This window comes from Hoplias malabaricus, chromosome X2 (genome assembly GCF_029633855.1).
Source record: "Hoplias malabaricus isolate fHopMal1 chromosome X2, fHopMal1.hap1, whole genome shotgun sequence".
NCBI classification, from domain to species: Eukaryota; Metazoa; Chordata; class Actinopteri; order Characiformes; family Erythrinidae; genus Hoplias; species Hoplias malabaricus.
This window is the reverse complement of record NC_089819.1, coordinates 8,187,900-8,212,308: the sequence shown is the minus strand read 5'-3', so window position 1 is coordinate 8,212,308 and position 24,409 is coordinate 8,187,900. Positions and strand designations below refer to the sequence as shown.

The window sequence follows — 24,409 nt, the reverse complement described above, 5'->3', positions numbered from 1 at the left end:
TAACATGCCATAATTTCCAGGTACGTACTCAAAATATTTAGAAAACTATTACAATATTTCGTCCTCGAAATGGATTCAATATTAATAAATATCTAGTAGAGACTTTTATTTTGTTTACCTGGCGGACATTTGGATGATCCGCTGGTTAGTCGTAGCCTACTCGTATTGTTCAATAATAAACCAATATATTTTGAACAGTGTCAGAGAGGTATTGTATGCACTATTCAAGAGTCTTGGTTTTAAAAAAGTGGCAGCGAGAAGTGGTATGACTGTATACTGAGGGTTCTGGGTATTCTCTTTTGTTTCTGAGCGTGTTATACTGGTTCTCTAAGCTCCGGTCTGTGTGCTCTACGAGCGGAAGAATGACACTGGGCCGAGCCGCTGGGCTGCTGTGCGCCATGGCCGGCGGCTCCGCGCTTTTGCTCGCTGCTGATTGGAAGACTTCACCTGGGGAAAACCGCGGAGAAACCCGGCGGAATATAGCCTCGCTCACAGCCGCGCTCACTTCTCTAAACGCCGCACAGCCGGCTCCGGGTCTCCCACTTTACACACCGGGATCTGCCTGGGACAACAACTGGGACAAGTATGTTAACCCTAAAATTGATACCACATAAAGATTTATACATCAAATTTATATTTATACCTCACACAAAGGTATACACTATACCTACAATACACTGCTTTGACGGCTTTATACGGCACAGAATTTTATGACATACATAACATACAATGATGTATAACATACCAATATTCATTGTCTGTAACCGCTCCGTGCTGTTCAGGGTGGCGGTGGTTGGGTGCCTGGAATCACTGGTCACAAGGAAGGAACACACCCTGTACACGGGGACAGTCCATAACTGGGCATCACACACTCACCTATTCACTCACACCTGTAGACACTCATGAATAGCTAATCCACATACGAACAAGTGAACACCCCAAACTCATAACAGACAATCACTCAAGGCTTGGTTGCACACCATTTGTCTAATCTTAATATAAAAATGTGAAATGGAATTCTCTGGAGCAGCTGAATGCCAAGAATCCAGGGAGTTCCCAGCATTAGACTGTGGAACTGGGTTCTTTGCAGTTATTTGGGCCCCATACCATATATTTAGGACCAGTAGTAGTGTAAGAATTAATCATCAATCAATGTTTCCATAGAACAATTCTATTAAATCCTCATAGCATTGTCCCAAAATGTACTGCAAAATCTTCTCAACAGGTGAGATGCTGTTACTGCAGTAAAGCTGATACTATTATGTTTGGCTGCAGTGTAAGTGTTCAGTTTTTTTCACTTTTTCTCTCTGCAGGAGGGACCCATCATTGATGCCTTACACTAAGAAGAAAGAAAGCAGTGGAGAGGAAAACTCTGAAACAGAGAATAACAAACCGAAAGCCACTCGCCATATCTTCCTCATCAGACATGCTCAGTACAACCTGAATGGAAATGGAGACAGGGAGCGGAAACTGACATCCTTGGGTAATATTACTGTTATGTAGCTACTTTTTCTCATTAACCATTTTATCAGAATTATCCCACTTATATTTTCATTCACTTTATTGTAAACTCTCATTATGTACATACTCTCTCTGTCCACTTCATTAGAAACCCATACCATCCATCCATTATCTGTAACCGCTTATCCAATTTAGGGTCGCGGTGGGTCCAGAGCCTACCTGGAATCATCGGGCGCAAGGCGGGAATACACCCTGGAGGGGGCGCCAGTCCTTCACAGGGCAACACAGACACACACACATTCACTCACACCTACGGACATTTTCGAGTCGCCAATCCACCTGCAACGTGTGTTTTTGGACTGTGGGAGGAAACCGGAGCACCCGGAGGAAACCCACGCGGACACGGGGAGAACACACCAACTCCTCACAGACAGTCACCCGGAGCTGGAATCGAACCCACAACCTCCAGGCCCCTGGAGCTGTGTGACTGCGACACTACCTGCTGCGCCATCGTGCCGCCCAGAAACCCATACCATGTACTTCAATTAACTGACAAAAAAAGTCATACTTAAACTCACTGTAAACTTCATTAGAGACACCTCCATTCTATTACTAGTTACTAATAATGTTTTTTTTTAGAAACACCAACCTCTGTATAAGTGTAGAATTACAGACTGTTGCTTCTGTTGACATACTTTATCAGACTTCTGTAACCTGTTAATCGTTGGTCAGTTTCTGACCAAATGGCAGCTGTTGTCCAAATATTTTTTGTGTGTTTGTGCTTCAGGCCGAGAGCAGGCTGAGCTGGTTGGACACAGGCTAGCATCTCTTGGGCTGAAATATGATGTGATGATCCACTCGTCCATGGCCAGAGCCACAGAGACTGCAAACATAATCAGCAAATACCTGCCAGGTGAGATCTGATCAGTTGTACTTTCTTAATACTTCTATAAATTAACAAGTGGTGAGAGTTTCTCTGCAGTGATTGGTTACAAACTCTATAGCTAACCTTAAAAACTAGTAGTGAACAACATGGGATGTGAAATGAAATGTACATTTTTGTCATTGCTTAGCATTAAAACAACGTTATTGTTAATGCAATGTCTGCATTAACTGATCTGTGGAAGGAAAGCGCACACTTACACACACAGCGTCAGGAAGCCATCCCAGCGCACGAGAAGCAGTTGGTGTAAGGTGACTTATTCAAGGGCATCTCAGCCATGAATGTTGAGGGAGGAGACAGTGACCTTCCTTCACACACCTAACCTTTGATTTCTTTCAGTGGAGTGGATCAAACCAGAAACCTCTCAGTCCCCAGCCCACTTCTCTAACTTTAAAGCAACAGCGTAAAATATCATCCTACCCTTTTTCTTCATACACGGTATAAAGCATTTTATTTTTCTGAGGTTTTAGCAGAGAAGTGCCACATTAAATATGTGAGTAATTATTGCTAAATCAAGTGTATCATTTACATTTACATTTATGCATTTGGCAGACGCTTTTATCCAAAGCGACTTACAAAAGAGGATCTAACATTCAAACTACAGCACAATTTATACAAAATTACCTTACATTGAGTGCAGGAATGTAATAAGTGCAATAAAGAAGGACTTTCAGTGCAAGAGATACTCTCGGAAGAGCTGGGTCTTCAAGGATTTCTTGAATGCAGAGAGGGTTCCTGTTGCTCTGATAGTGCTTGGAAGCTCGTTCCACCAGCGTGGTACCAGAGATGAGAATAGCCTCGACTGACCTGTACGGGGGGTTGGCCGTGTTAGTTGGCGCTCCTTTGAGGAACGGAGAGGGTGGGCGCTAACATATGGTTTTAAGAGTCTATTGAAGTAGATGGGAGCAGAACCAGTGAATACTCTGAAGGTCATCATTAGTGATTTATATTTGATGCGAGCAGCTAAGGGTAGCTAATGCAGCTCAACTAATAGGGGTGTGACATGTGCTCTTTTAGGCTGGTTGAAGACCAGGCGTGCTGCAGCATTCTGGATCAGGCCAGAAGACCTGTCAGTATCACACATTATGCTGGGCCTATTTAAACAGCACTAAATCTGTTTTCTTTGTCATGAAACATCAGTTTGTTGCAATGAGAAAGGTACTCAAGTACTGCAGCAAGAGTAGTTTTTATTTATTACATTCTATAAAATGTGTGTTTTAGGAGTGGATTTGGTGAGCTGTGATTTGCTGAGAGAGGGGGCACCCATAGAACCCATCCCTCCAGTCAGCCACTGGAAACCAGAAGCTGTGGTCAGTGCTCTTACACACATGCAACACACCAACATCACACCTCTATTAGACCTTAATATTAAACATTTCCAACATCATCTCTTTAAAAAATGCTCTGTATTCATTAAGGTAAATTAAATCAGTCAATGAATCTGTAAACACTGCTGTTTTAATTGGAATCAAATAAGTGTTATGTTACCTTACCTTAACTAACTTGATCATTCCTCCTCAGATTACCTCATAGTGTTCCTCCTCCCACAGACACAAAGTGATGACATCATCTGAAAACTTAGTCTATGTGCTGATTTTCCACTTCAGAGTTTGAATTGCTGTTGTCATTAGTAGCTTCTTCTAGGCTGGGTTATATGACACTGACGGCAAAAATAACATTTTTATTTCAGGTTTATTCTCATTTGCTCTTTTAATGGCTAGCAGTCAGCAGTGTGTGTGTATGTTGTTTGCAATGTCATATGTGAACATGTGTGTGCTGCTTTTAGCAGTACCACGAGGACGGCGCTCGGATTGAGGCAGCATTCCGCCGCTATATTCACAGAGCTGATCCCAAACAGAAGGAGGACAGCTACGAGATCATCGTCTGTCATGCTAATGTCATCCGCTACTTTGTCTGCAGGTGTGTGTGTGTGTGTCATTGCTATTCAACTGTGTTCATAACGTCACTGCTGTGTTTGTATTGCTTTAAAACAGATTACAAATTGGTGGTATATAAGAAAAAGTATTTACCACAATTTGCAACTGTCAAATTTTATTGTTTATATTTAAAATGGCATGTTTTAAATATAAATCGTAAAATATAAACATTTAAAAAATCAAATATTCCAAAATGATTTAAGTGTTTAATTTTTTTATATTTTAAAAGCATGATAGTATAGTTTTTTTAGTTTTGTTTCTTGTTAATGTTAAACTTTTGGAAATTTGTAGACTATATAAATATGCTAGGGCATGGTTCTTCCTGGGAGCCTACCTTACATGAAGCTCACAATCTGTAGGCTTAAATGCTCTGTGCGTGTGTGTGTTTGTATGTATGTATGTGTGTTTTTTTCTCCTCAGAGCTCTGCAGTTCCCCCCTGAGGGCTGGCTAAGGATGGGATTAAATAATGGTAGCATCACGTGGCTGACAGTGCGTCCAAGTGGCCGAGTGGCTCTCAGAACTCTGGGAGACTCTGGCTTCATGCCTCCAGACAAACTCACACGTAGCTGACACACACACACACGTTAGGATCACAATGATAAGTTCAGAGCAGTCACGTTTGCAGTATTTTCCCCTTTATGAATACTGGGGAGAATACTGTGTAAATTTAATATGTTTGGTTCTGAACAACTGTTTTAAGTCAAAACTGAGCAGCAGGCAGTGGGGCAAACTTAACGGAAGCATTTTGGAATGTGTCAGTGATTTCAACATAAATTATATGTGCATAAATGTAGACGTTACATGGATGTTTGGAATGTAGAATCCTGTCCTGCATGGCTCAACTATGACTGCATTTACTAGTTTCTAGTTATCTGCGGAATTTACATAAGATTTAAAGAATAAGTGACTCCGCTGCCTGCCGCTCTTCAAGCAACTCCTTAAGTGTCTTGAAAGAAAAAAAATTGCTGTATTCCTTATTTGTGTGTTTCTTATTTAAGTTTCTTTGGTGGCGTTAGTCCTTCAGGCTCTGTATTCACGAAGCAGGTTAAAGTATGAGAAACATTGTGTTCATGCAATGTAAACTCACCGTAGAATATGGACATTCTGTTAATGTCTGGTGTCGTTAAGAATGATCATTCTTTTTTTTTTTTTTTTTTTCTTTGGTTTGAAATAACAAGGTTTCAAAATCATGAAACCAGCATCGTGAATTGAATCAAACAGTAAATGTAAAAAATATCTCTTAAGAAGAATAATCTTAAATCTTGTTGATGTATCTGATAATGGTCATTATGAGGTTTTTTGTAAGAATTTTGAGAATAATAACCCTATTTCTAAACATTTTTAATTGTTTCAAATAAACTTATCTGATTTGGCAGATAATTCTTACATCTTTTTTTTTCTTAAAACAATTTTAAAAAGCACAATAATTTTTATTGTAATATTTTTCTCAGTGGAATAAGGCAATCGCTTAATGAGCAAAAAATTGCCAGCTTTCCTCATAATGAGAAATATTATAGATATTGACTACATTTCCAATGATTTCACTTGCTAGGCTATCATTTCTGTTGTTCTTGTTTATTTATTTTTTCTATGTATCAGAATTAGTTTGAATGTGATTCTGAGCTTCATGAACACAGTTCTTGCGCCTTGCTTTGTCACTAGAACCCAGTCAGAACCAGCAAGTCGTTTTAATTTTTTGGCTTTAAATCCACAGTCAGGATACAACAGAATAGAGATTCAGCTTCAGAACTGATTCTGAGTTTATTCCTAGCATGCTTGGAGAGAGAGCTTGATCAAATGCAGTCAAAGAGCAGACATGCTTGGTGTCTGAAGTTTAAGTAATGAAGCTAAAAGGCTAATTGTCCAATGTGCTAGTGCTATTGGGGTAGTTTATAACTAGGGCTGGACAATAATTCTATATCAGTGTATATATATATATTACAATATAAAATATTTCAATAACAATGATATTTTTAAATACATTTTCAATATTTCAATATATGATGTATTCTGTCACTGACTGACATTAATTACAACGAATTTGCTGTCTTCAGTTCAGCACACTGTATTTATTTTAGTATAAAAATATTAATATTTAAAAGCATATTTATTAATATCGGAATTATATCATATCGAGAAAAAATTAAGAAATATATCGCAATATAAATTTTATATAATTTTATATATAAAAATAAAATTAATATAAATTGCCCAGCCTTATTTATAACAATTAGCTACGTTTTAGCTGTCCTGTGCTGTACTAATGTCCTATTCATTATTAATAGCATGTCCTACAGTTTTAAGTTGCAAGTCTGTTAGTATGATCAAATAAATGTACATAATCTTCCATTACTTAACAGCAGTATTAGCCTGACAGCTCTGTAGTGTTAAACTAAAGAAGCAAAGACTTCAGACACCGAACACGTCTTGGCTGATGGCTGACGTTTAGGTTCTTCGCAATTCCTCCATTATTCAATGTTTGAGATGTAAACAAATTGATGAGGAGTCTCTTGGAGTTACTTGGTTTATTATAGAGAGACCTGTGGAATCAAGGTTTCCTTACAGTGATGGTTAATGGAACTAGACATCTAAGCAGTTTCCTTTCCATAATCCACAACCATCAGTTAATGTCGCCAGTCTAGAGGTTTATATGACGTAATGATAGTAAAAATAGTGGAAATTACAAATAAATGTCATCACAATATTCTGCATGTCCCTTTCCACCAGGAACAAAACCTCCAGATATCAGACTTCAGCAGGGTTTTCAGAAGCATTGCATGTAGTAATGTTTTATGCTTTACAAGCTTTTCAGCTTTTCCAGGTTCCAAAGAAATGTCTCAAGAACTGCATTTAAAAGCAAGCCTTTTAACATCTCAACCATTTAATCATGCAGTGAATTTTGCATAAATTGTGTATATTAGGTTTTTCAGCAGATCATCTCTTTAACATGACTCTTTAGATGTTAATGGCAGTGTTTCCTGACTGGGGTTGTTTTTGGATGCGAGGTGTTTTTCAGGGTTTTAAAACACCCACCAGAGGCCTTGATGTGGAGATGGTGTCAGTGTAAAGTAGTGTTTACTTGAATGATGCGTGAACGTTTCCAAAAGAAGCTTCACAACCTACAACCAAATGTCCTTGTTTCTGAAAGCCAGCACTGGGGCGGAGGTGTTTGTATTGATAGTTTTTAATTAGGTGGCTGATCATTTAGGCAGATGTGTAGTCTGGCAGTACAAGTCAAAAATTATTTCACTTAAGCCCTTTCACACATGCACAGAAACCTTACCCTGAGGAGCTGAACATATGAACGCAAATGACCATAACATTTGTTCTGGACATTAACTGTACAAAGTACTGCATCCAGGTAATGCCGTAGTTAGCTGGCAGTGTTCTGGAGTTGTATTCCTTGCGCACACTGAACAGGTGCCACCCATGAACCACATTGAACATTTCCAGCTGTAAGAACGCCTGACATGGAAAATCTCTGGCTGTACATTACATGTGTGGAAGGGCAATCCCAGAAAATGTCCAGACCTAATTCTCCGGACTTTTCCCGGAGTTTATACATGAAAACAGCTTTAGTAAGGTGTGTGCAATTTATGTTGAGTTTGGTCTTAATAATGAGGTTGTTAATAAAAATGAGTACAAAACTGTGTTCAACAACAACTTGTCCATTTTCATTTGACTCACTTAGCATTTACAGGAACAGTCAGCTTTTACCACTAAGAAGTAGCATTTTTGAAAGTGATCATTATTTTTCATGCTTTTTTTCCTCTGAACTTCAACTCCCCTGAGATAAAGAATCTGATTATTTTGTGGTCCCTGAAATACATTTAGTGGGTTCCCCCACGGACAGCTGTATTTAAAATGTTTTGTGTACAGAATCCGTTGGCACATCCAGGCCAAAAGCTGTCAGTGTGGGACTACGTTCTCTGGAGAGTTCTGTCCAGTACCTTCGGGGCTGGCATTTTTAAATAAGGAATAATCATCCAACATCAGTACCTGAACTCACTAATCTTTATGTGGCTGAATGCCATCAAATTCTCAAAGCAAAATTTCAAAACAACTGCTGTAAAGCCTTCTGAGAAAAATTCAGAAGAAATTTTGAATGAGAAGGTGTCCACAAATTTTTGGACTGATAATGTTTTAACACTAAACAGGCTTTGGAAGGTTTGAAATGCTAATAATCTTTCTGTTGCTCTGAATTGAAGACTGAAAACAGGTTACAAGATAATGTGCACTTTATTTTTTTTTGTTCCTCAGTAGTACATCAAATACTTTCTCCTGTCACAGGATAAAATAGGACTAGAATCGCATGCATTGGGGCTGGCACAGACAAAACAAAAACAACCAAACAAACTAAAACTGAGCATCATGGCAACTGCAGCTGTACTCTGCTGTAGTGTTGGCACCTCTAAGTACAGTCTTTATTCTTACAGGCATTAAAGCAATAGTTTAAAGGAAAATAAAATCTATGATTCAGCCAAGACTTGTTTGGTGTCTGCTTCTTAATTTGACACTGGAGTTAAAAATATAACAGGGTTATAATGTCAATAATTAGAGTACTATAGATTTACTACTAATATAATTATATTATAAAAGTAATAGAATCCTCCTTGTGTTATTTTTTGAATCTTAATTTTTAAGATCTAAATGCTAACATCAGACAGCAAACAGGTCATTGACCAAACTACTGCTTTAATCCCCTGCATTTATCTCAGTGCTCCTGCACTGCACTGCCGTTTTTATTATTTTCTGGAGAAAGATGGCTCTTCTCTTCACACCGAAAGGCACAAAAGTAGCTCGACAAAGCATGGTGCTATAAAGGATAAAAGCTCAGATGTGAGCGACAAACAATTTTTAAAAAATTCTTGAGACATGAGAATCAGTGAGAACCGACCGGTGTGCTTTTATTGCGAATCTTGACTAGAGAGAGTTTGGCGAAAAATCAAATTTCTGGCATGAATTGTATCCTGGAAGTTCGACTTCATTTGGGACAATTTGAGTATATTTAGTCAATTTCAATACCTGATCTCCTGTGAGCTGGGACTTCCACAATCACACAGTGCTAAACCTCAGAGCTCAACACTCTGTGCTTGTTAGCAGGTACCGTTATGGGGGAGAGGGAGGAAAACCCTATGGCAGGCTATGGCACCACCAGGGATTGTAAATTTGAATTTCAGCCAAACTATCACTAACGACAGAAGATTTGTAAAGTCTGCTGTGGCAAATACCTGCAGTATCCCTGAATCCAACAGGCTACATGTACACACTCCAGTTCAGGAAAAATGGGATCTTTTGTAAAATGCTCTAAAAAATAAGAATCTGTGATTTGTTCATTCTCTTGAACTTTTAACTGACAAAAGTACGCATTTCTGACATCTTGACTGACCAGCTTGATTGTATGTTGTAACTATAAATATATTTTCTTGCCTGTAAAACACTCAAAGTTCAGATAGGTGCAAAGTAAGAATGAAAATACAGAATTCTTACAGAACAGTCAAGTTACAAGGTGTTCAGAGTTCCCTGTAAGAAATTGAATACAAAAGCCATAAAAGTAGCATCCACTAAAGGCTACATCTTTGCAAGGAAAGACGGGAGGAGGATCACCTCTTTGTTGCAAAAACAAAGCAAGTTCAAAACAAGTCAAGCAGTTCAAAACAAACAAATCTCAACACAATTTTGCAATGCATGTAAATATTTTTCCTTCTACTCTACAAAAAAAACTGAAAACTTTAAGATATCCAAAGAAATCTCAGTTTGGGTAGGGCAAGGCCAGACATCACTGTTAAATGAGTATGACATTCAAGCCCTTAGACAGCACTGCATGAGAACTGCAACCTGAAACTCTTTTATGCAAAGAGGAAGCCATACATCAAGTCAGTGCAGAGTCACTGCAGAGTTCTCTGGGACCGTGCTCATCTCGGATGATTGGAAATACAATGGAAACTTGTGCTTTAATCAGATGAACCCACATTTAATTTATTTTTGAGGTTAAACTAATATTGAGTCCTATGTTTGAGAAAGAATCATTGATGCAGAGGCATATATTAGGATTTTACAGGGACATATGTTCCCCATCGAGACAATTTATTTCCTGGTTGGTCCTGGTTAGTCCTACAGATGCTTGAATTCAGACATGACGCAAATGTGCTTGACTCGCCAGCTCGCAGTCTGATCTGTCTCCTATGGTGTATCATTAAAAAGAGAATCAGACAAATACGACCTTGGACTGCTGTTGTATCAAGCAAGAATGGAAACAATTCCTCTTGTAAAACCGCAAAAAAATTGTTCACATTATTTTCCTAAATGCAATTAAGCTGGTCTGTGAAAACACTCAAAATCACAAAGTTTTGTATTTCTGTCAGTTATATAAAGGTTCAAGAAACTGTCCCAACTTTTCCAGAAATGGGGTATTTGGTTTACAACAACACTGAGAGAGAAAGGGGGAACATTTATTTATTTTTTTTATGCAGTACCTGCTTCAAAGTGAGTTGTGTTTGCATACTGCCCCGGAGTCCTGTAGAATCTTGCCCACAAAACAAAACAGAAGTTTTTAAAAGTGCAAAATAAATGGTCACTTACAAATAAGCAACATATTTATTATCACATACTTTATAATGAAGATTCTTCTCCCCCAGACTTACAGCCCTGGGTGAAATATTTTGTGAATAAAACATCACCAATGCCACTAGGGGGCGCAATGGTCTCAGAGGATACTAGTTCCACTGCAGTAAATTAAGGCAGTTCCCCCAGATGCATGTTTTGTGCTACTTACACTAAAAAAAAAAGAAGAAAAAAAATAAAGAAAGCAAGAATAAACAGTTATAAAATTAAATTTATGCTCTAATAAAGAGTATTTTTTGCCAAGAGAGAATCACTATGTTAATACGAAAATGGCGAGATTGGAATTAGGCGACTGATATTTTTTCGTTTTACCCATAAATTATTATGGACAAGATTCACACACGCACACACGCACACATATATAATAAAAGACAACTATTTAAAAATATACACTACCATTCACAATGCATATCCCACACTAAAGTACCACGTATGGTTTATAATTTATAGTTTGTTTTTCCAAAAGTTTGAGATACATCTTGAAAATTCCTGTTTTTCTGAGACTGAAGTTATCGTTCTGAGTTCCAGAGCAAAACACTATTTCCTGGACATAGTCCAGAAGGGACAAAGCTGGATGTTCTGATCACTTTTTGGGTGGGCAGGGGTGCTGCTGGATGATGGGTTTCATTCATTAAATGGGCGAATCACCAAAGTGCTTGAGGCGAATGCGCTGGATATAGCTAGCAGGGCTGTAGCTTGTGTGGGCAGGGCTATAGCTGGCATGGGCGGGGCTATAGCGTCCAGAGCTGCAGTAATCAGGTGAATGTGTGTGTCTAGCTGGACTGTAACGTCCAGCTGGAGAAACCAAGCTGCTCACAGGAGAACCAGGCGTCACATTCTTCATCCTATGGCTTTTCAACCCCGCTGGGGTCGGCCAGCTGAAACAGACACGCAGACAAAAAAAAAAAGACAAACATACATGCATACGCAACACACAGTGAATGAAATGCTGAAATTAAAATAACTTGCCCTACACCAGAACTCTCCACCTCCGTTTTACCTACATTTAACTTTAGGCAGTCAATCAAAACATGATGGTAAAATCAAGGAGTAGAATTTTAAAAAGTCCAGGTTTTAATACCTATACATGTGGAACAAATATTCTGGAAAATGTTTGCTCTGCACAATAAAAAGAAAAGCTGGACAAAAAGTTAATTAATGAATTTGCTGTGAGGTAAATGATGATTCATGCATCATTTAAAAAGATCTATAGAATTTGTACATTCCACAGTCATTTGACAGATTCATTCATCATCTGTAACCGCTTATCCAGTTCAGGGTCGAGGTGGGTCCAGAGCCTACCTGGAATCATTGGGCACAAGGCGGGAATACATCCTGGAGGGGGCGCCAGTCCTTCACAGGGCAACACAGACACACACACACACACACTCACACCTACGGACACTTTTGAGTTGCCAATCCACCTACCAACATGTGTTTTTGAACTGTGGGAGGAAACCGGAGCACCCGGAGGAAACCCACGCGGACACAGGGAGAACACACCAACTCCTCACAGACAGTCACCTGGAGCGGGAATCGAACCCACAACCTCCAGGTCCCTGGAGCTGTGTGACTGCGATACTACCTATTCGACAGAATGTAGATTGTAAAAAAAATATACAGGAAGAAGAGAGGGCAGTATTGTTTCAATACAGCAACAAAGTAAGTAACTGAGGAAGGCAGAATAATTCATTAACTGCACCACTAGTAAAATGTTTAATGCCTATAGAGTTTACATACCTTTGTCTAACAGCGCAGGAGTAGGACAGAATGGTGTTCTTCCACTTGTGTATACTTGGATATTTCACAGGGTCGATCTCAACACCTTCCACAGCAGAAAGCACCTCTTTGTCCAGTTTAGTGGGGGAGTCTCTGCCAGTGAACACACACACAAAAAATAAATAAATAAATAAATAAATAAAAATAAAATGTTGTTTTCTGTGTTCAGAACCATTAGCAAACACAGCACACTAACCCTACATCTCAACATCTTTAATATACCACAAGTATGAGTATTGGAACTAGGGGTGGGCGATATGTCAAAATATGATCAAAACATTGTAGGCATTTTTCTAAATTTCATTTGGAATCTTCTTTGAAATCTTGTTTTGAAATCTGCAAAGGCCCCAACCTATCCATTAGGAAAATGATTTATTTTACTGCAGAAAAAAAATCGAATTATCTAAGCTTAATGACAACATTTTACCTTCCTTCACAAACTAATGTCACGCACCTCTCCAAATGGCTTTTTACCCTCACCAAAGAGGAAAAAAGTTCTGACTCACCTAGATTTATTCTGATATTTAGTCTTGTTTCTATGGAGTCAAAAAAGGGTCAAAAAGATTTTGAGTTTGTAAAACAATACTCACAAATGTAACGGACTTTGTAACTGGGTTTCAGCAACTACATACACGTAAAACTAAAATCCACAAATGTATTGGAATGAACAAATTTAAAACAACAACAACAATAATAATAACTTTAAATCACAAATACGAAAGAAAGATTTGCATTTGTAAATCAAATATTGTGAATGTATGAATCAGTACCTTCTCAAACGGCTTAAAATGTGCAAGAGCAAACCTTTTTAAGGTTCCAAATGTGACCGTGGGTGTTTTTGAATGAGGTGGAAAAAAATCCACACATTCGCCTTCTCTGCTGCGTGCGCAAATCTCTTTTTGCAGTTGTGGATTTAAGACCCTGTTTTGACGGCCAATTGATGGACCAATAGGAAAGCTTTAGCTGGACCAATCATGTCGCGAGGTTTGTTTAACTAATCAAAACACTGATTTGTTGCTGTCAGCCATAGCACTTTTCAACCAAAAGAACTCCGGTTCTTGAACCGGTTCTGTTCCTGATTCTTGGAACCTTGGTTCTTTCCAGTGAAACGCTGCGTTTCTACACGTTTAGATCAGGAATAGGTCATGAGCGGGGGACGCTGTGGCCGAGTTCAGAGCCGCCCTGCTGACCTTGAAGCGAATGTGTGGATTTTTTCCACCTCATTCAAAAACTCCCACGGTCACATTTGGAACCTTAAAAAGGTTTGCTCTTGCACATTTTAAGTCATTTGAGAAGGTATTGATTCACACATTCATGACATTTAATTTACAAATGGATTTTTTTTGTCATATTTGTGAATTTAAATTATTATTATTGTTGTTGTTTTTTTTTATACATTTGTGCATTCCAATACATTTGTGGATTTTAGTTTTACGTGTATGTAGTTGCTCAAACGCAGTTACAAAGTCCGTTACATTTGTGAGTATTGTTTTACAAACTCAAAATCTTTTTGACCCTTTTTTGACTCCATATGTTTCTAACTCAGTACTCTTCCCCTTTAAGGCCGGAAGCGTTGGAAGGAGAGAGCTTTCCCCAATTGGCTGTAGAGTGAGGCTGCCACCCTCAAGCCCCTCTAAATGGTCTCAGTAGGGAAAGGACAGACAGTGAAAGGGATCTAAACTTTGAAAACATATTTATTGTTTTGATTGTTGTTTATTTTGATTGCTGCTGCCATATAAAACTGTCTGCATCGTCTCTCGCGATGCATGTCTGCTGAAGCAGGGTTGCTTCCCCGCCTCCTTGGTTGAGCCCCCCTCATTGGCCTATTTTTAATTTATTGTTCTTTATTTTGAGTGGTTGTTTTTCTTTCTTTTTGCAAGTCATCTTTACAGAAACATGAGGATTACTAACAAGTGGATTGACGGAAAGACTCATATTTGGTCTTGTTTTGAAAGTAACAACCTGCATAAGCGCTGGTATGCTTTGTGTGTGTGTGTGTGAAACACTTGTGGGCTCTTCGAGCTTCGTGGCACCGCAGTTTTGTTTTTTTTCGAGGAAAAGATCTCATGTATGGAATATAAATTCTTTTGGTTTTAATTCAGTAGTCATACATTTTAGAGTAGTGACTTACATTATCAGTGTCCCGAGAGTCTGCCCATTTGACTGATGTGTAATATGTACGCAGTATGTAAACAACTTATAAGAACTGCAGCGGACTGTATGTGCATTAGCATAATCCAATGATCTCCCTGTGATGGTGTATCATAGACATATTCTTATCCTTCATGAGCTGATATTGTCATATCGCAAACCCCTCATTGGGACTGAGCTCATTTGTTGTTTATTAGAGTGTATTAGCAGCCCCTTGTGGGGGACTTACCCATCAATGAATAGGAACCTCTTTGCTCGTGGAGGCGTGGTCAGGATGAGCTCGTTGGAGTGCTCAAGTGATTTGTATGAGGCAGAGGAGACAGAGCTACATTGATCCCACGACCTGGAGCGGGAGCAAGTCCGCCCTCCCTCCAAACTCTCCTCCGCCAGGAAATATTCCTCCGAGCTCTCGCTGGAGAGCTCGGTCCTCCCCACCCTCTCTGCCACACCCCTTTCTCCTTCGATAAACACTCCTCCTTCATCCCTAGGGCCTGGGCTGAGGCGCAATATCGGAACAATATCAGAAACATCTCTTGAGCGTCTCCCTCCGCTCCTGCGACGCTCCCTTGTGCCTCTGTTCTCATCCTCGTCCCTCAGGGACATCCGCTCAAACTCCTCCATCAAGTTGGAGATGGGAGACGGCAGGCTGGAAGCAGAGCTTCGCTTTGATTCCTCGCAGCCGTCACAGGTCTGCGCTCCACCCATCTGACCATTCAGCGTCCTGTCGGACATCAGCAGCTCATGCTCAATGAGGGTGGCACCGTGGGACACTGGCAAGATGTGGAACTCAGGACCCACCGCTGCCCCACGCTGGACGTCCATGGAGCAGCTGGTGAGTGCTGCGTTCTGGCGGTTCTTTATCTCCTCTAGAGAGATATCCCCACCCTCATCAAGGAATGCCCCCACGGACACAGAGTTGCTGAACTTCTTCGGCTTCCCTAGGAAAGTTTCACAAAGTAATTTAGCCCAGAATTTAGTACCTATGCTATTAGAATTATATATAATGAGTAAGTTCATCTGTTTCAAAAGACACAGATGTTCAAATATGCAGACACTCTGAAAATACATATTATAAAGTTGGAGAGACTCGACCAGATGTACATGAGCGTAAACTCATGTCTAATGCCAATCTCCCACCAGAGCGGTCAAAAGCCCACCTAGATTATACATTAAACCAGAACTATACACAACTGTGTTTTGCCACAAACAAAAGCCTGAAAACATAACCAACCTTAAGTACACTAAGCTTATTTGAGCTGTTACCTGGAGATGGAGTTCGGAACTTGTTGCTGGTTTCGTTCTCTCCGGCCTCATCATGAGCACGATCAGTGTTTTTCTTACTCAAAAACTCCTCCAATCTGCCGAGTCCCTCTGCTGATGCTAGGTCCACAAAACTGTCCAGAAAATCCCAGTACTCCGCCCAGGGGTGACCCAGCTCTCGAGCCAGGTCTCTGAAACAAACACAAAGACACACCAAAAATATGTTTTTTCAAAAATAATTTGAGGAGTATATGAGAAGAAACTGTTGTTTTTAGCCATTTTGTTGTTTTTAGCTTGGTTCTCTTTCGCCACTTTTCCAGTTTTCGCTCAGTACTATTATTGCCCCATGCTCATTGTGTTTCTTTCATCCACATTTGCACTTTATTGGGGTCCAGTGCCGTGACTGGAGATAATCTGATGAGGGGCTTGTCAATTCTAAAGTCAGAATGGCAAATTTTATCCCATTTTTTGACTTTGCCAACCCACAAAAAACAGACTGGGTTGTTTTATTTCCAAGTGTGGTAGTTGGTAGGCAACAGTCATGTGCAGATGCATTAAAATGTGTTATTTTCATATTTAACATTTCTTTCATACAAAATAATCCAAAAAGGAGAAGAACAGAATGGTACACATGACAGTTCCTGTGCTGATAGAGGCTGGAGGTTTTAATACTTACTAGATAGATGATCTATGTGCTGATAGATGTTCAACTCCCTCAGGACTTCAGGAGTTTAAAGAGGACATATTTTTGGCTGAATATCACCAAGGGTCTCAGTATATGAATGCTATCAACATAAACTATGTTTACCTCCCAACTCTCTCCGCTCCGCGGTCCGGATCTGATTTTAAAATGTGGTGGAAGTGTCCTGCTCGTTCTCTAGGGGGTGTTTTCCACACTCGACGAAACTCATCCGCCTTTCAGAACACAAAAATATCAATAATTAAGATGAGAGGATCCCCCCAAAACCAATATAACATCTGTAGTCAGATTTCAACCCTTGCAAAAACATTCAAAACAAGAATGTGTGGTAAGAGATGATACTAAAATTGCAATCCAAGCTATTTTTATGCTTTGGGGATATTTTATTATCATGAAAATTGTATATATTTCATATTATGCATTTCTATATTATTGAATAAATTTAAATGTACTTAACTGTGTACATTTTTTTAATAATATAGTTTTTAACAGTATAGTAACAACATGTCTAATGCTTAGTCGGCATAGTTTGTGATGTCGACTTAACAGAACTGTATATATATCATTTATGTTCCCTGGCTAAACTCACTTTAGAAGGACTTAAAGGGCCGGCAAAGGCCCTTACAGTCATTACAGGGTCCCTGGGGCTTCGGGGTAACTGTGGTGACCGATTTTCCATCAGCTCAGGTGACCAGGGAGCAGCAATCACAGGCTGTGAGGAGTTATCACAGGCTCGAAGGAGGGGCACATAAAAACGGTCTACAAACATTCAGAAATGGCTCATGAAACATTTTCATTCATTCAATTCTCAATACTGTTAATGACCAGGAAATGACTGTTCAATAACCTTCTAAATACTCGCTGATCTTCTGCTTCACCTCCTGGATTTTACTTTTGTCCTTCATTCTTTCACAAATAACCTGGAGCCAGAAAAGCATGATGGGTAAAACAAAGGAAGCATTTAAAGATGCAGCTATTCACCAGCAGTAAGTCGTGTACAATTTAAATATAAAAATATGTATACAATTTGTAACTCTTCTGCATTATTTTCCATTAAAAGTAAATGTGGTCATGCCCTCTATACACTAGTTGTAATAACACCTATAGAACAAGGACAAATGTTTGTGGGTAACTTACATCAGCAGGCCTCTGGTCGTATTTGTTCTTGCTGTTTTTGTCAATATCTGGATGTGAGCACAGAACATTCACCACCATAGCACAACCAAATTTACAGGCAAAGTGGAGAGGAGTCTCAAAGCTCTGAAAACACCAGTAAACAAAAACAATAATAACTACTCTAGAAATGTTTATTGTATATAAGTATAAATGCCCAAAACATGAACACTGTGGTTTTTTGTTTGTGTATATATATATATATATATATATATATATATATATATATATATATATATATATATATATATATATTAGCGTAAATCTCAAAGCATTAATAAACTATATTTTAAAATAGGATAAAACTGTTTATAAGGCTTTGTTTTTGCAGCTGCATGTTTCCATCAAAGAGGGCCACAAATCTCTAAATGCATACACACCTGCTTTAAGCCACAACGTCTGTGTGTGTGTGTGTGTGTGTGTGTGTGTGTGTGTGTGTGTGTTAGGGCTGTGCCATATCTTATCGTTCCCAATAATATTGCCATAATTTTAAAATGATTTTAAAATGTCAATATCACAATATTCAAACGTTTACCTAACCATGTCATGCAGTTAGCCATAATATGGCATATGTTCTTCACATGAGTCGTTAAGGCACAGTGAAATATGTTGGAAAGTGGTTGTGAAGGATTGAAATTACATTTGTAATAAAATAAAACTTTTTAATAAATAAAACCATTTAATAATTTTAATATATATTACATATATTTAATATAATTAATATAACTTTTTTGTTGGAATAGTGTGTTCTTCAAATTAATACAAATATTTTTCATTGTTTTGTCATATCACAAGGATATCATTATTGTGAAAATAACCTAAAATATTGTGATATTATTTTAGGGCCATATCGCCCACCCCTAGTGTGTGTGTGTGTGTGTGTGTGTGTGTGTGTGTGTGTGTAACTCACAGCTTTATCCGGAGTGTTGAGGTACAGGTCAGTGATGTATTGAATGCGTTTGTGCAACATGCTGTCTTGGTCATCTGGATACATTAGACGCATGAACTCCGGGTTCTCCAGAATGTCTAACAGTAACTGAGCAATTCCAGCCTGATTCTCCTTCGCTGCGACATGCATCACATTATACCGACAGCCCTCCTACAACATACACGATAAAATAACAAGTGAATTCAACTACTTCGAGCTTCATTCATTTTGGACACATAATTGTAGATATTCCTTGTAGAACCATGTTCTCTTGACAGACAGACTTCAGTTTAATATTGATTAATGCCAGAACCAGTCAACCAATATCAGCACCTGACCTCAGTAATCCTCTCATGTTAGAATGCAAATGCAAATGTTCACTGCAATATACCAATATCTATTGTAAAGCCTTTCCAGAAAAACTAAACAAAATGTACTGCAGCAAAGTGGAACAAACTCCTGATTAATACCCTTCATTTCAGAAGAAACCTTGTGCGAGCAAGTGATGTGTACAAACATTTGGCCATATCTCAGATTGCATTATAAGAAAAAGCAACATTCACAGTTGTGAAGCCATACCCCATATGACACAAATAACCATACCACACCACCCTGTACACCCTACAGTACTAAACATAGTGCACCACCTTTGAAAGTGCATACATTAATACAGTATGCATGGTATGGCAGTGTTAATGTTTTAATTAACAAACAGAATGCTGTGAAACCTAAACATGGACCAGCTGTAATCTGACCAGAGAACAACAAGTAAGAGGAAGTAGTGGAAACTGAAGAAGAACCAGGTCCACGATAATGGAATAAATCATGAAAGTACAAAAGTAAGGCTCAGCTAAAACAGCACAAACTTACTTCATGAGGCCAGAAACGCTGAGCCTCTGAATGTTACACTCTGGTGTTCTGTATTTACCTGCACCACGGTGGGATTGTCCCCAGAGCCAATAAGGTAGCGAGGGTTACTCCACACCAGTTCACTAAAGGCAGTCTCGTCCCCCTTTTCCACAGCTCGCCGCAGCTTCGCAGTCAGGTCTTGGGTCCTTGGGCTTTTAAAACTGTTTGCTTTCTCTCTGTTTATACTGTCTGCCTCCATAGAGCCCTCTGCTGAGATATGAACCAGAATGTAAACAATTATAGACTGGTTTTATGGAGAAGTATAATAAAATTTAACTTAAAAATTGTGATTATTCTTGGCACAAATCAAACATGTGTAAAGTGAATTTTATTACATCGCTGTTGAACAGTTACTAATAAACTAATATCTCCAAAAAGGTCACTTTTCAGCAAAAATGAAAAACCTTTCTGAGTTTCAATTTAAGTTAATACAAAAAAGAAAACCTTTCCAAGCAGTATTTAATAATTTATATTTCTTGATTCTACATGAACTCACAATTCAAACTGTGTAAATGGAAGGGGAAAAAAGAAAAACATCAATAATGAAGATAAACAGAAACATTCCAATACTGATGTACAATTTTTTTATATTGATGTATAAAAAGTATCATGCAAAACATAAACAGAGGTTTTTGCAACAGCTAAGGTAGTTTATATACTTCTTCCAATATGTCAGAAATTGTACACTGAAATGTGTGTAAGAATATCAAGTTTGGTCTCTGTAAACAACTTATTTTTATGACGAAAGATAGATAGATAGATAAATAAACAAACCAACATCACTTGAGTAGTAATATATTTCCATATATAACTGTCTGTATGTTAAATAAAACAATTTGCACATTCATTCCTGAGTTTTCAAGTGCTGGAGTTAGTTGTGTCCCACAGTAAAAGTGCTTTACCTTTAGAAAAGCCCAGGCCGGTTTTAACAGGAGAAACACAGGGCACACTCTTGCTTGGAGAAGGGTAATAATCACATAATCCTTTAGCGAACTTCTCGGCATCCTCCCTGATGGAAAAGGCCTTAAACCGAGCACCTTTCATCAACTTGACTGCCTGCAGAGCCTCCTTCTTATCAGTATACACGTGAGCTCTTTCTGGAGAAATAACCGCAAAATAAACATGCTCATGAGAAAAAGTCACAATTCATTTGAGGTGTCCAGTGAGTTCTTATAGACTTGGAGAGTTCCTGACAATATATCACACACTTATCTGTAAGCATCAACTACTAATTGCTGCAACTGTACGACATGGGTACAAGCATAAACTGTCTAATTGCACCAGAACTCAAACTAATATTGGAAACTTTTTTTTCACCTCGTTTGTTAAGGCTCTTGCATATTAAGAACAATTAATCTTAGTAGACCATTTTAATTTTTTTTCATAATCTTATATCAAAATACGAGGATCTTAGTAAAGGTATCACTATACTTAAAATGTTCTCAGATCAAGACAGTACCAAAATTACAATTACTTTTTTTTTAATCTGCACACTCCACACTAAATGGAGTTAAAGAAGACACTTGACACTTTGTTTTTAATGGCTTCTGTGCGTACTCATTTATTGTTTATGTACAAACCGTACCCAGTATGCTCAGAAAATCCAACATTATTTATATTAAATTATTATACAATAAGGTTGTATTTTATACCTAATAAATGCTTAGAGATACACAATATTTTACAATAAAAATCTCACAACGTTTCAGAAATATATAAAAAAAATTGTGTCTCACCATTTCGGGCGAGTGTGTCCTCCCACAGTGGACACACTCCAAAGAAGAGGGTCGGCGATATCTGAGGAGTTTTTGGTGGTGTGTGTGTGTCCGGCTGAGTGGAGAATGGTGTGATTTTCTTACTCAGCGGCTCCTCCTCTGGAGGATTTAAACCCAGGTCATATCCCACATCTCCCTCCTCACTAGCTGCCATGCTCTGAGCTCCATCCATCTCCATGGTGACACCTGAGGAGGCGACATGGTAAAACATAACATTAAAATATTCAAGGAGCTAGTAAAAACATGATGCTATTCCATCTTTTGGAATAATAAAATCTGATAAAACATTTCTGCTTATATTAAAAGCTATGTCTTAAAAAAAAGATGACAAAAATAAATATTATATAATATAAAAAAACCCAGAAAATAGACTCTCAGGGCTTTACCCAACTCCATGGCAAAATCTAGAAATGTGTGATATAACAGATATAATTATACCTGAACCTTATTAATATTATTACATTACATTCATTTTCCTGTGGACAACCTTGCAATTCCAGTGTAATTGAATATTCTCTTCCAAGTGTGATGAGCACCAGTGAGGATGTAATAGCAACACAAGTCCATGCAGAAGTCTTTACCCTCCACACTTCAGCATTGTGTGATTGAGGAAGTCAAACGGAGGCAAATGGAGAGATTTACAATGACCAAAACAACTGGCTAAACAAAACTGAGTAAAAATAGTTCAAGACATTTTAAACTGAGTTTGGGACTGTGAACATTGAGTATGAATGCCTGACGATTTCAGGAAAAAGTTCATGTTTCACCTGAATAAATTATACAATAACATTTTTTGGTATTTCATGCCTAATTTTCACCTTTTAAAATGATAACATACCATCTGACTGAGCCACGCTGGCAAGGTCTCCATCTGTCTGGGCGACCGCAGTGGTCTCCAGCAGCACTCGAGCAAGTTTTCTCTCAAAAATAGCCCGAGTTGTGGCTGTGATGGGGCCCCAGTTCAGATTTGCTTTAATTATCTCTTCCCTCAGTTCATCGGCACTGAGAGCCCTCAGCCGGCTCAGTGCTGCGTCCATATTGCACCTGTACACAGAAACACAGAAGTTGCTTAGAATGGGCAAAAGTTTGTGTACCCCAGGTCAAAATTTTATTACTAAGTGAAAATTTGTGATATCCTCTACATAAAAAAAGAAGAAATTCTCATATTTTAACACACAAACTAAAGTTAACATACTGGGGAAGAAACATACAAGGATTGAGAGGTGATCTAAAGAAAAAACACAAACGGAGCATCAGAAAGAATCGGCAGTTCACTGAATCGAGTCATTTCACTGTGCATTGCATTAACCGAAAGTTTCGAATCAATCGATTCACTGATTCACAAATTAGGTCAACTTTATCCCCTTTTCGTCTATATTAGAATATTTCAAAAATATAGTCATGAACCAAGTTTTTACCAATATTGGATGACAAGTAAAATAAGGAGTATTTTTTGTTTAGGCCTACAGCACTATTTTTTAAAATATATTATTCTCCAAAAGTAAATGTTAGATTACGCTGTAATCACACTGATGGTAATCCTAATTTCTACACTTGTGCATGCAACAGGATGTATGGAAAAAAAAGAAATACTGGGTATTGGTACTGGTTTATCCTTCCTTCTCCATACACACTATGTGTTCTATTCAGTGAATGACTTATTCTTCTTCTCGGCAGTTATGCATCATTTGTAGTTGGGATCATGCTCATATTAGGAATTCCAGAAAGCAACAAATGCTCTAAAGGCAGTTGTCAATAATTTTTCTCTTGAAACAATTCAACTTAGACATGACAGCTACAATACAATGAGGACACAACATGTATTACTATAAATATACACAGGTCCAAAAGAAATAACGGTTCAAATAAACCAATTCGTTAAAGAATCGACTCTGGGCGGCGCGCTTGCGCAGTGGAACAGGAGGGGTTTTCATGCTGATGGTGAGCCGGGTGCAGGGAGACACAGTTTAAATGCACAACGGCCACAATACAATCCAAATATTAATACAACATTGACCACAGGGCACCTTGTCTTCTCTAATAGACCTGAATCACGACTATGAAAAAGTGGAATGTGAGAAACGGAGCGTGGAAACGTCTCAGCTAATCTTAACAAAAGGACAGACGAGACAATAGAAGCCAAAAAAGTCAAAATACTAGAGATTATTTACCTTTAACTCTCCACAGACGAATGGACTGCTCCTTTACTCTCACATATAAACACATAAATTCACAAAGACTCATATAGATACATCAGCTCCTGTCAGAACTGCAGCACCATCTCAACCGTCATTCTCTCTGTTGTTGTTCCTGTTGTTTTTGTGTATTTGTTCAGCTCCAGAAAAGCAGACAGTTCTCAGAAGATACTCACTACTTTGTGTGTCCCCCTCAGGCACGAATAGACACCTTAATGCCAATAAAACCTACAAAATATCCCTCTTTCTGTCTTATATTAGCCGCCTGCCATGCTACAGTTCCACTGTTCCTTCAAGAGGCTTCTTCTTCCCTCTGAGCTTTCTCCCTCAGAAACCCACAGCGCCCCCTTATCATTTACTCAACGGCGAAACATCACATTTCTCATTCCACCGCCAAGATTTTTCCCCACACATAAATGTCCACTCTATTAAAAACATGTATGTACAATGAAATATATGTGCTTGTTAAAAAAATGTAGCTACACGTATTAAAGGGTTAAAAAGTGTGCATTTCTAATTAATAGGTGTATTAATGTGGTAACCTTTTAGACATAAACTTATTAAATGGAGAGA

General features: G+C 38.6%; 2 protein-coding genes across 6 annotated transcripts; one reads left to right on the top strand and one right to left on the bottom strand.

Moving 5' to 3' along the window:
- Positions 1-126: 126 nt before the first annotated feature.
- On the top strand, positions 127-7,986 carry LOC136677475 (serine/threonine-protein phosphatase PGAM5, mitochondrial-like). Of its 3 annotated transcripts, XM_066655028.1 has the most exons (7): positions 127-208; positions 311-583; positions 1,314-1,483; positions 2,249-2,374; positions 3,626-3,714; positions 4,191-4,324; positions 4,762-7,986. In XM_066655028.1, exons 2-7 carry the CDS (start codon positions 363-365, stop codon positions 4,910-4,912), a joined length of 891 nt encoding a protein of 296 aa, XP_066511125.1. In that variant the 5' UTR covers positions 127-208; positions 311-362; the 3' UTR covers positions 4,913-7,986. The 3 variants fall into 3 exon arrangements, with proteins under 3 accessions (XP_066511125.1, XP_066511126.1, XP_066511124.1); XM_066655029.1 differs by having other exon boundaries at positions 134-583; positions 4,194-4,324; XM_066655027.1 differs by having other exon boundaries at positions 134-583.
- A 594-nt stretch (positions 7,987-8,580) lies between these two features.
- LOC136677439 (ankyrin repeat and LEM domain-containing protein 2-like) lies at positions 8,581-24,147 on the bottom strand. Of its 3 annotated transcripts, none has more exons than XM_066654960.1 (14): positions 24,013-24,147; positions 22,480-22,685; positions 21,603-21,827; positions 20,769-20,963; positions 19,886-20,076; positions 18,940-19,128; positions 17,994-18,116; positions 17,704-17,776; positions 17,446-17,615; positions 16,965-17,071; positions 16,160-16,347; positions 15,126-15,834; positions 12,707-12,838; positions 8,581-11,844 (listed from the first exon to the last, which is right to left on the bottom strand). In XM_066654960.1, exons 2-14 carry the CDS (start codon positions 22,676-22,678, stop codon positions 11,598-11,600), a joined length of 2,748 nt encoding a protein of 915 aa, XP_066511057.1. In that variant the 5' UTR covers positions 22,679-22,685; positions 24,013-24,147; the 3' UTR covers positions 8,581-11,597. The 3 variants fall into 3 exon arrangements, with proteins under 3 accessions (XP_066511057.1, XP_066511056.1, XP_066511058.1); XM_066654959.1 differs by having other exon boundaries at positions 23,813-24,140; XM_066654961.1 differs by having other exon boundaries at positions 19,886-20,073; positions 23,813-24,140.
- Between the last annotated feature and the right edge of the window lie 262 nt (positions 24,148-24,409).